Source organism: Cydia splendana, chromosome 14 (assembly GCF_910591565.1).
Source record: "Cydia splendana chromosome 14, ilCydSple1.2, whole genome shotgun sequence".
Classification (NCBI taxonomy): Eukaryota; Metazoa; Arthropoda; class Insecta; order Lepidoptera; family Tortricidae; genus Cydia; species Cydia splendana.
In genome coordinates, this window is record NC_085973.1 from 17,327,106 (window position 1) to 17,339,071 (window position 11,966).

The 11,966-nt window shown below is 45.6% G+C and overlaps 2 protein-coding genes across 2 annotated transcripts in view; one reads left to right on the top strand and one right to left on the bottom strand.

Moving 5' to 3' along the window:
• Window positions 1–1,049: 1,049 nt before the first annotated feature.
• Window positions 1,050–8,992, bottom strand: LOC134796684 (plexin A3). The gene is made up of 3 exons (XM_063768838.1): window positions 8,696–8,992; window positions 8,164–8,254; window positions 1,050–7,273 (listed from the first exon to the last, which is right to left on the bottom strand). The coding sequence occupies exon 3, from the start codon at window positions 7,209–7,211 to the stop codon at window positions 1,524–1,526; it is 5,688 nt and encodes a 1,895-aa protein (XP_063624908.1). The 5' UTR covers window positions 7,212–7,273; window positions 8,164–8,254; window positions 8,696–8,992; the 3' UTR covers window positions 1,050–1,523.
• Window positions 8,993–9,336: 344 nt separating this feature from the next.
• LOC134796729 (fumarate hydratase, mitochondrial-like) overlaps window positions 9,337–11,966 on the top strand; it is a 29,168-nt gene continuing 26,538 nt past the window's right edge. The window contains exon 1 of the mRNA XM_063768922.1: window positions 9,337–9,551. Coding sequence (XP_063624992.1) covers window positions 9,438–9,551 — 114 coding nt within the window. The 5' untranslated portion in view covers window positions 9,337–9,437. The remainder of the gene's footprint in view (window positions 9,552–11,966) is intronic.

The window sequence follows — 11,966 nt, forward strand, 5'->3', positions numbered from 1 at the left end:
AAGTTGAGGGCACGCCGAGCTGATAAACTGTAATAGAATCTTTCCTGCAAACAATGCAGTTTTCCACGAACAATGGTTAAGTTTACATAAAAGTGCAATGCAATGCTGTTTACCTTCGAACGCCATTCGAGCATTAGTGCCCGGGGCGGACCAAGTTACAGCGAAAAGAAAAAGCGTAGATTATACTGCAGAAACGGGATCGCGTTTCAAGTTACAACACATGTTACAGTTTATTTTCGGAACAAGAAATATGGCTAAAAACTTAAATTAAGAACCATGCTTGAATTGCTGCAATAGAAGCTTGTAATAACAATTTTATGACTATGTAATTCAAGTGTCTTAATGCTGATTACTTGTGCTAAATTAAGACTACATTTTCCTTCGTCATTAAGACCATGAGGAGTTTCTAAGAAAGTTGTATTCAAATTACGTATAGTGTGACTAAAAGTGTAATTCATCACATCTGGAAGCATCCTCAGCGTGGAGCAATTATTTTTAGCCGCGGGTTACGGTGACCGATTTCCTGTTGCCCGCTCGGCGTGCGCTCGTAGGTGAAAATGACTTACTTTCATATCCTGCCGTCCACGACCACAGCGCCACCATCGCGAGCAGCCAGTGGTACATTAGCCCTTCGATCTTCCAATAGAGGGGGGCGCAGAAGGGTCTGATCAGGCGCAGCGCCATCATCCACACCACGTATGCGGGGATGCAGTACAAGTTGTTCACGACCGCGAATGCCGTGCGCGCCGCGATCCGCACGTACCGGCTGAAACAGCAGGGCTGCGTCACCTCACGTCTCGCCACGACACGTCACGTCATGGCACGCGCCACGCCGGGCCCCGCGCGACACGGACACAAAGCGACCACCATGTGAGAGGACAGTGACGTGCGAACACCACAGAGTGAGATCGAGGGTTTGGTTACTCGCGAGAGGCCCGGGCGAGACGGTTCAGTGCGTCCTCCCTGCTGATACTGCCGCGGGGGCTTTCGTCGGGGCTCGGGGCGGCTTGCGGACCTGGCGCTGCGCCGTGCACAATCAAAACACAACGTACATTCGACGATATTTATTAATGGAATCGTTCACCGGTTCACTGTCGGTTATTTCGTAAGTAGACTGCAAGTACAAATTTAAAAATTGCCCGTCGGCGAGCGAACCTCGCGCTCGCCGGCGAGCTTACATGCGATTTCGTTTGCGACACACATTTTACACCGATTCGACGTAACATTAACTCGTACGACGCGAGCACACATAGACAGACATACACAATTTTATTTTACGATGCATACTGTGGCACGACCGCGGCCGGCCGAGTTCGTCGTGTAAAAACAATACAAAGTTCATTATATAAAATTAAAAAACGACATCGGACCGCTGAAATTATACAAAAATTACAATATTTAAGACTGTACACTATCTAATATATACAAAAGTTGCCAGCATAGATATGTGCGAGGGCGTTATATACATGGCGGTGGGTGGCTTGGCAGCCGACGCGCGACTACCCGAGCAGAGCAGACAGAGCCTACACGTTGTAGTCGTGCGTCATGAGGCCGTGCACCTGCTCGAGGCGGTACGCGAGCCGCTGCTTCTGCGAGAACTCGTCCTCCTCGAGCGTCACCATCAGCTGCTCGTTATACTTCACCGCGTACGCGTAAAGCTCGTTCAGTGCGCAGTTCGTGTTGAACTCCTTCGTGTGGAGGCGCGACTCCTCCGCTAGCATAGCGTTCATGTCCTGATCCGATATCGCCGGCATCAACTTAATATCCGCGTAATACCGTTCCACCCACTCCTTATATACCGGAATGTCTTTCGCGTACAAGAGCTTAGAGGATGGCGAATCTTTACCGAGAATGTGATCGGACGTGGAACACGAATCCATAAACGTTTGAGCGATTACCGAGAGACACGAATCGACCGTATTAGACTTGTGCACGTCGAACACGAAATTAGGATTTTTAATGAGATTCACCCAGAAGCGTAAAGGTAGCGAATTGCTCTTCCAAGTGTGTACTACTTCGGGATCGGAGATAGCGTGCTGTAGGGCCTGGTCGTCGAGGAAATCGAACATGTACTTTATGGCGAGCGGCAACGCGGAGCCGCGGTGCGCGGTACTGAAAATAGTCTCGAATAAATCATCCACAAACTTTTGCAACGTACCCTTAGTGGCGAGGAGGCGGGTGAGATATATCTCGGAGACCATTTTGTTCCCGCGCTCCCCTTCCTTGTGTGCGTCACCGTCATGGTGCCTAACTAAATGCCAGTACTTGAAGCCGCCGCCGTGTTCGTATTTGAAAGGACTCGCCGGCGGACTGGCGGAGCCGTATTTACCCCTATTGAGAGTTTCATAAGTGTGCGACTTGTCGTTTTTCTCCATGTTGGATAGATTATAAACGGAGCTCTGTTTAGCAACTAGACTGAGGCAAGCGCCATCTGGCACGCGGTAGTGATTGAGGGTGTTAAGTTTGCGCCACTCGCCCTCACATTTAGTAGTGCTGTCTTCGTCGTACAGAATTAATCGACCGCAGGCGCCCGTGCGCCATTCCAAGTCTAGCTCGTCACGACTCGGCCTTTGCGAATATGGAGTAGCGCGGTAAATGGCATCTAAACACTTCTCTTTTACTTGACTTATGGTATCACAGTCGAGAACTTTTACTTGTACGTTTTCCGTCGTAGCGTCTAAGCCGCTCACGAAGATCGTTTGTTGGGATATGGACACGCTCACCGCTATCGGTTTGAAATCTATCGACTGCCTAATAAGTTTTTCTTCGCTGAGCGAATATCGCGCCTCAGAGCTTATTGCATCTACGGGGCCTTTGTCTACTTGACCTTTCATTGACCTAAACAAAAGATAGAGCGGTTCGCCAGCGCATTCGCGGAGGAATTTATATAAGAGGAAAGTAAACCAGGCGCTCAACATTTTCTCAGCAACGCTCTCAGTTCGCCTCAATAGCAGTTTAGGGTGGCTTTTACCCTCCATGCACTTCTCGATAAGCTCCGCCAACAGGGTTTTCAGAACATCAGTGCAATACTCCATTTTACTTTGCAAAGTTACCATAATAAGGGAAGCAACATTGACACGATCGCGCATTGAAAAATATCTATTGCTTTCTAAAGTACGAATAAATAATAAAAGGAATGTTTTGTTCATAATAAGCTGTCCAAACATTCTGAGGCCTTTATCTTTCCTAATAAGCTCTGGACGTTCCCACTGAAGGACGGCATGGTCGTCGATGTTGGGGAACAAGATCTTCATGGCGTACGTGCGGTAGTCCAGGAAGGGGATCCCGCCCGTCACGTCTCCCGTCAAGTCTGTCATCTCAGTCTGCAGCTCCGCAAACGCCTCCTTGCATTCCGCAGCTACCCTTAACTCTAAAATATCCATTTGCTCCTGCATATTCTTCAGTACCCTAATATTTTCAGTTGATTTTCTCCTATACATAACTAAAAACACGACAAATACTAATATGAGTATAACTATACTGGCGATTACGCCGAATAATACTGGCTTCCCGATAGCCGCCTGTAGGCCCGCCTGCGAGGAATACGACAACTTGCCGATCTTATACATGAGATGGCGACCTACTTTGACGACCACTTCGGGTGTGTCGACTCCGTCGGGCAATTCGTCTCGCGAGGGAGGCCGACAAGTCAACTGGTGTCTTGCGAGTGACGTCACGTTGCATAGGCTTTCTCCTATGTGAACTTCCACGTCGCTCTCAGTACACGCCCTATCTAAATTCTGACCGTTTATCGTCAAATACTCTGATTTATAATACTTTACGTCCTCATCAAATTTATCATAATACGGATCGGGATAAAGCAGGAAAGCGTCATGCGTTTTGCTGGTCAGATTCTGCACGCTTTGCACGTCGTCCATGTAAAAACCGTATTCTAATTCCAAAGGCCTATCCGGATCTAGGCTGAGCCCGGCGCTTTCAATCCCGGGAGACTCGCAAATGAGATGAGTTTGAAAGTCGACTCTATGGCAAGGCGCGATGTAAGGTCGATTGTCGTGATATACGTACATCCGAGGGAACTGAATAGAATGGAAATTACGGCCCATTACTTTAATCTTTATGCCCCCGGATGGAATTCCTTTAGGTTGCTTGCGCTGTGTCGCGAGCGGCGGGCCAGATTCAACTGCAACTACCTCGGGATCCTCTATGTATTCAAACTTTTCGCGTTCTAAAGTGCGCATACCGTTGTCGAAACGCATACGTAATGTACCCATTTTAAGCTGATAAGAATGACTCGTCCTACAAACTGCTTCTTCGTGAGTCACAGTCAGAATAGCGCAAGGCAAATCGTCGATAAAAGCTTGAATGTTACTTCCCGCGTTCAGATACTCGCCAGTGATACGTAAAATAGTGCCGCCTGATTGCGGGCCGTATTTCGGTTGAATAGAGTTTATTTTCGGATTGACGAACGCGTAATGATGCTTAGATTCCCCGCGATAATCTGCCACTCTGACGACAACAGGGCCATCCCGGGGTACTTCTTCGCCGGGGCCGTCTACGGTACAAACAATGCGCCTTGTTTTAACGTACAATTCTATAATTGGTTGGCATTTAATACCCGCAATAGTTACGCCGTTATAAATGTCGGAAATATTGCGACCTAGATTTATGCCTTCAATTGTGATGTTAGTGCCCCCATCCCACGGACCTAACTGCGGCCTAAACGAATGAATCTCCGGGTTAGGGCATGTTTGAGTACGATTTAACCAAACACTAGGCGTGCCGCATTGTTCTTGAACTTCGCACCTATCCGAGCCCTGGCACCAGCCGCATCCAAATTTCTCAGGGAGCGCAAGACAAATACCGCAATTATCCGCCATATCGTTACAGCGGTAAATGAGTATGTGAGTATTATCCGGATTATCTAACGGTTTAGAGCCTCCCCAGATTACGGCGAAAGACGCGGTAATATTCGGAGCGCGGGACGTGTAGGTAAATTCGACGGGCTCACAATATATAGTATCGGCAAGAAGTTGAGCATTCACATGGGTTACGCGGCCTTCTATATTAAACTGACAAACGAATCGAGTCTGGACTATAAATTGCCCGATTATGTGTACTTTAACTTTTATTGCTTTTTTGACGCCGGAAGGAACTAGGATTTCGTTCGAGCCGTCTGAAGTGGAGTTTATAGTGGGGCAGAAACCGGGCCCGGAGCGATAACTGGGACCTATTCTGCTGACACCGGTAACTAATATATCGTTTCTGCAATTCTCGGCCGTGTCGTGAGTGCAACGGTGTCCGTCGACACACCAGTCGCACGGGAACGATGAACTAACGCACTGAGTGCACGAGCTGTACGTGTTGCAGTCGAAGAACGTGAAATTAGTCGCCACAAAATCGGGTCCCTGAGTCGTGCGCACCGACAGCTTGGCCGTGAAGTGGTGCTGGCCCGCGGGGATCGGTGGGAGCGTGTCGGTGCGCGGAGTAGTACAATTAACGCCGTAAGGCTTCCTAGTAGCATTGGTTATTAAAGTACGATCTAAAGCTGTAAATGCACACAGAAATTGTCCATTAAGTGTAGGCAAGTTTTCGATAACTAAGTCTAATGTCCTTGCAGTCGTTCGTTGCAATTGATTCGGTGTCACTTGGGTAATGGTAGTGCAACGCCCGCTGCGGTACGAGATCCAATATAGGGGATCTTTGGCTGCGTCCTGGCAGTCCGATCGCAGACTACACTTGTTCTCTAGAGAACACCATCCACAGTAAGGGTCTTTGGCTCCGAGACACGTCAAACACGATTTATAGACGCTACACTCTTGAACTTTCACTTTAGACACTTTACGTTCAGTCATTACGTATAAATGCATCAATTGAGTATCAAAGAATAAGTCTTTATTAACTGGTGACTTTTCATCCACGACGATGTCGCCATATTCAAATGCAGAAGTGGCGCTCTCAACGACGATTTTCTTGAGATGTCCCTCGGCCGTTCCGGCGAATACTACAGTGTAATCGCCCGTGGACGTGGCCGCCACAGCAGTAAGCCTCTTGTTGAACACGGCTACCGGGACCGCCTCTACCGGCTGCTCTCCTCCTAAAGGAGTATTCACGTCTAAGCCACAGAAATCTTCACTTATAGACTGTAACTTAGTTCCGATGCAAGGATGGGATGGCGATATGAAATCCAAGCCCCGAGAACCGTTGCCGCTAAAACACGTCTTAATGTTTTGCATAAATTTGCGTCTAATCGCTTTGAGGGAATACACGCATAAAGCGGACAAGTCTGACGGCGTGTTCATATTTATATCTTCACTCTGGCTAAAGGCGGCGAATAATACATCATCCTGCGCCGTAATACCGAGCTCGCCCGCCAACACCGAGCCGGCTTTCCCGACGAACGCCGCTTGCACTAGATTATATCCAAAATTGCGTCCGCCTTCGCCCGTGCAAGACATCGGAATTTCCGTATACGAGTAGTAATTTTCGTCATCATGGCACACTCGCACTAGCTTGCTGTAATAGCTGTCGGATCCCACGCCTCGCAGCTGCGTGGTTAGAAAGTAGCTGAATCCCTCTGAGCTGAAGCCGTACACATATTTTATGGGATAGCGTTCGCGGGATAGTGAATTGACGAACATTCTAGTGCCGGTCGTGACCGCCGTTCGGGCTATCATAAATAGACGGTCCTCCTCTAGCGAGCGGCTGCTGACAGTAGGAACTTCGGAGCGATATGGCGAGTTGCCCGTGAAGGTGACGCCGACGTACATAACTTGTGTCATGGGCGGGTTCGGCGGGCCGGGCGCGATGAACGCGACCGTCGACGCCGACGCATTGTTGGCGACCACCGGCTCGCGAACCTCGCGCACCTCCTTCGAAATGTTGTGCAGATTGCGCACGGAGCACAGCCCCTGCAGCACGGACCCGCAGGTGATGAGTCGGCTGGTGGCATAGTCGATCACTAACGCCTTATTCGCATTGTCGGTCGGCTTCTTGATGAAGTTGGGCGGGCAGTCGAAGGTGCACTGGGCGGAGTCGTTGACGGGGCCAGTGACGATCGACTGCGCGACCTCCAGGTCGGGGGAGAGCTGGTAGATCTTGTTGACGGCGCCGACGTAGACGCGGCCGGTGTTGCGGTCGACGACGAGGTGGTTGAAGAGGGTGGACGCCGAGGGGTCGGTGAAGCTGCGCACCACGTCCTGCTCGGCGGCGGCGGCCAGCGCCAGCGCCAGGGCCAGCAGGGCTCGCCACATGGCGCGCGCGCATGTGCCCGGCCTACCGCGGCGCGCCGCCCCCGCCGCGAGCCCCCCGGAGCCTGCAAGCGACACACCGCTCAGCATGTGCCGCGTCCGCTTCCCATCGCACCGCACCGCTCCGCACCCTGTCACTCGGCTACGTGCATCTCACGGCGACGTCTGACTCCCGAGCCCCGTTCAGAGTGAGACAACCGCGAGGACGCATACAGCTCCTAGGATGGTAATATATCGGAATTGCACGATATCGTAACCGCGCGGTTCCCGCAGCATCTGAACAGGACCAAAAGATGTCGCGTCAAGTAAACAGTAATATTTTGTACCTATAATAGAAGTCAGATGCCTTCATGAGATGCAGCGGGACTGTACAAATGTTCGATACACCTATATTTGCGTCCGGCGAAGCCCTCGTGTGTTATTGAGCCTATAATCGAGTGTGTTACGAATGTCCGCGCGAGTTTCGAGTTCGGAGAGGTCTAGTGCGATCGGAGCGTTCGCGACATCAGGCGACGACGCTTAGTGACCGCTTCCAACGACGGCTAACAACCTATTCTGGCATGCATTACTAGCTGATTAATTACGAATATCAATTAGTCATGACCGGCCGTCTATTAATCATCTCATTGTTCTCACATCATTAAAGCTCCTTACGGCTGATAGTAGCGTCTTGCCTTGACAATTCAAAGCGGACTGTAATTATTATTAGACGTTCAATCAATGAACCGAACGAAAATAGGTTGGTCGTTGGAACGTTCGGTCACGGCTGTCCCGGCGCGGTCAGTGTTTTTATAAGGTCACACCGACGAAAGCCTCAGTCAGCATTATCAGACAGGGGAGGGATAAAACAAAAGTGCGATATGGCATGCTCGTAACGGGACTCAACGTGGCAACGATAAAAACAAACATTGGATCAACTAAATACACCGATAGTACACCGATTACGAATACTCACAGGATTGCCATGGCGGAATAATGAGCTTCGATATGTATGGTGGCTCGCTATAACAGCACTAGCATAGTGCGAGGACAGCAGAGCGGGAGACCTGCAAACAAACATCATTTTAAAGCTGGGCCCGCTTGGACGCTCGATCGATCCGCTGGCGCGAGCCGCCGATGCACGCCATGAGCGCAGCGGACCCGGCGCCGCCTACTGCCCGCTATAACTACCTAGCGCACCACGACCGACACCAACCGGTCGTAGTTTCGTTTGTTGACTTCGCTGCATTCCCTGCCCACCCACTCGACCTAATCTAACCACCTACGCACGCGGACCGATACTAAAACTACACAATTATCACTAGCGCTACTATTGCGAAGTAGCTAAAAGGGCGCGTTGTAACTACGAATGCATTCGAGACGCATGGAACGGAGAAAAGTCAGCCATTATCGCGCACACGAGTCGATAAGTCGGAAGCCATTCCAATATAAATGCCACGCGTACCTATTTTTCACTGCAGTAAAGCGAGATTAACACTAAAACTCACCTTGGTATTGATAATCTCTCGATTATAGAAACAATCCTTTGGAATCCACGATCGGTATTGAACTGCAAACACTAATAAACCACTGAACACAATTCTTTCTGTATTTCACTGTTATTGTAATGCAAACACTAAACACCACTTGATGACTTATTTCACAACATTACACTTATAAAAATCCTAGTCCGTGGAGAGGAGCCCGTTTGCACAATGAGTCCGCGACAAGGGCATCAGCCGTCGTACATCGCTCGCCGTGGAATGAATTTGGTTTCCCTTTTCGAACAAGTCTAGGCGTGACTGAGCCGAGAAAAGCCGAACACTGCCGAGGCGAAGCTACAGTTTCTTGATGCGCCACTAGAGGCAGCACTATCTTAATATGCGTTCAAAATAAAACATTGTCTATGGAGAAATAAGATTGTACTTTTTAATTATTTGAATGATTATTAGATTAGATTTATTTTCTTTATATCGATTGTGTTATACAAGATTACATTTTGATACAAGATTAACAATTATTCACCTGATTTGATACATCCGACTGAATTTTACACCGCATCTATTTTCAACGCCAGCAACATAAAAGAACGAATGAATTATTTATATCCAAAGACTATAGATTGAATGAGTGAACGAAAAAACCGAAACAGATGACAAAATTGTCAATGTCAAACTAAAATAGAAGGCAGACGTTCGAAATTTTGAAAAGATATTATAAATTTATTTATTAAACATTTCTTGCTAAATCATGGCGATGTCCATGTTCAAAGTAACGTCTGCCTTGGTTCATTCATCAAAGAACTTACGATGCGTCGTTCGACTTGCAGACCAGCGGAACTTCACCACAACAAAAGTCGTAGCGGTAAGTTGCATAATCAATGATCTATAATAACATTGGTCCTATAGATAGTATAGTCCATCATTCAAATTTAGCAAACGCCGGTATCCTGCAATTTTCCAGGCTCAACGTAGTGGCAGTTATAATCATTTGGCGTTTTCAATAACTTAACTTTTTGTAGTGTTTGAGGTTAACTTTCCATATCTAGATAGCATAACATAATTTACTGTGTTCTATTACAAATACTACAATTGCAAGTGCTTTTTTGACCATGAAATACACCTGTTGGAGTTTTGATTCATTACACGGATTAACTTTGTACTCCTATCAATTTTTCATTCATGATATTGATGTTTTTAGTTTACGCCTGGTAATAATGCTTTGTCGTACAATCTAAAGAGATTAGCATTATTGGCCGTATTGCTGTGTATTCTTCTTAGTTACATACACTTTTGTCAGAGTGGTTGTGGCCATTATGTAAACTTTTGAGCAACTCGTTTAAGGACACATCACCATTCCTCCCGTAGAGTTGCTTTCCGTGAGCATTCGCTTACTGTGGCTGACACACCGGCTTTAATTTGGTCGGTCCATCTCTTTGGCAATCTTCCCTAGCCCTGTCACCTCCAACTCTTCCTTGCACAATTAGATGTTCTATGGATGTTCTGTCTCGCCGAGACATGTGTCCTAAGAAGTTGATGATCCGAGTTTCGGTAAATAACTAGGGGTGTTAATTTTCTGGAGGAACATATATTCTTTCATACATCGTTTTTGTGTGGTTGGAATGACAACTTTTGTTAATCATTTAAGAGTGACCGATACCTTCGCCATACAATCGAAAGTTACACTCTCATTTTATAGCAACATGCCAAAATTACATGAAACTTAGCATGAATATTTAAGTAACATATATATGTCTGGTCTATTAGTTTTTGTTCCAAAAAATTGTGATAAAAAAAATTCAGTAAGTAAAAGTTTTAACTTATGATATGACCATGTGATTTTAGTATAAATTTTAAATTAATGTTCTTATTTTTATTTATTTTTTATTGAATCTAATTTTAATTTTAATGTACATATAATCAGTGTGTTTTATTTGTTAATTGTGTAATTATGGATCATGTATCTGAAATAAATGAATTTATTTATTATTATGAAAAAAATTTACTAAGTACAATAGGGATGATGACACATGTTGAATTTTACAACAAAATCTAGTAAAATAGATAGCAAATGAGCAATTTATCACAATATAGTGGATATTAAAAAAATATATGAAAATAATTCAAAAGTACAGCACCTGAAAGTTTCAAAATTTTAGTTTTTTTTCAACTTCCAAAAACGACAAAAATAAGGATACCATTCGATTCCTCACATTTTATCCAAAATAAGATTGTATGGAAACTATATACATAAACGCAATATTTCACCGACAAAATCGCAATTTTATTGTTTTGTTCATACCACTCATACTTCAAGATGGACTCTCTGTGACCTTGACGTCACGGTCACATATCGTTTTGTTCGGGGCGTTTCGCGAGTGAAGTACGACTGTCGGACTTTGACTATCATTTCTGACTTTTGTATTGCTTTAATGCAATGGGTCCCATATAGACATTTGATCCTAAAAACAAACCTGATCTATTGATACCATTAATGAAAATTAGTCATCTAGCCTATTTTATACTTCTTCTTTTTCTTTCTTGTTCCCTCATTGCTGAGGATCGCAACCATGTATGTGATTTGTCTCCATTTTGTGCGGTCATCAGTGGACTGCATGGTGCGGAATGCAGTCTCCATACCTTTCCATACCGTTCAACCATCTCATTCATGCCCCACCCCGAGCATGTTTGCCATTAATTCGGCCTAAAATCATACGTTATTAAAATTAAAATCATATGTTGTAAAATTATATGTATTTGATAATTAACATAATTTCAAATGTATGGAACCTTTTGGCGGTAGATTTGTGAGATTTTTTTTTTTATATTTATTGGAAAAAATAATAAATACCCAAATTAATTTACTTTTCCTAGTTGAGATGATAACAGTGGCGGGGCATCCATTGAACTTGATTCCCATTGGCTTCTCTAATCTGAAACAACAAATATTTGTTCCTGAGTTTTGTATGTTATTTATGTATCTAAGCATCTATTTATCAATATAAGTATGTATATTGTTGCCTAGTGCCCATAGTACAAGCTTTGCTTAGTTTGGAGCTAGGTTGATTTGTGTCAGATTGTCGCTAAATATTTATTTATTTATTAACTATGGACCTGAAGCTACATAAACTAATTAGGTATAGATATGCCTTATCCTATTGTAAATACAAAGTTTCAGAGCAATCTAGCTAGTCGTTTTAAAACGAGATCGTAACTACGTTTGTATGGAGAACCGAGCTTGCCGCAGACTCGGAGAAAGGTTTCAATGATACAGAGACGG

Bases quoted from the DNA above. Each gene is read 5' to 3' on its own strand.
- LOC134796684 (XM_063768838.1), bottom strand. From the start codon at position 7,211: ATGTGGCGAGCCCTGCTGGCCCTGGCGCTGGCGCTGGCCGCCGCCGCC.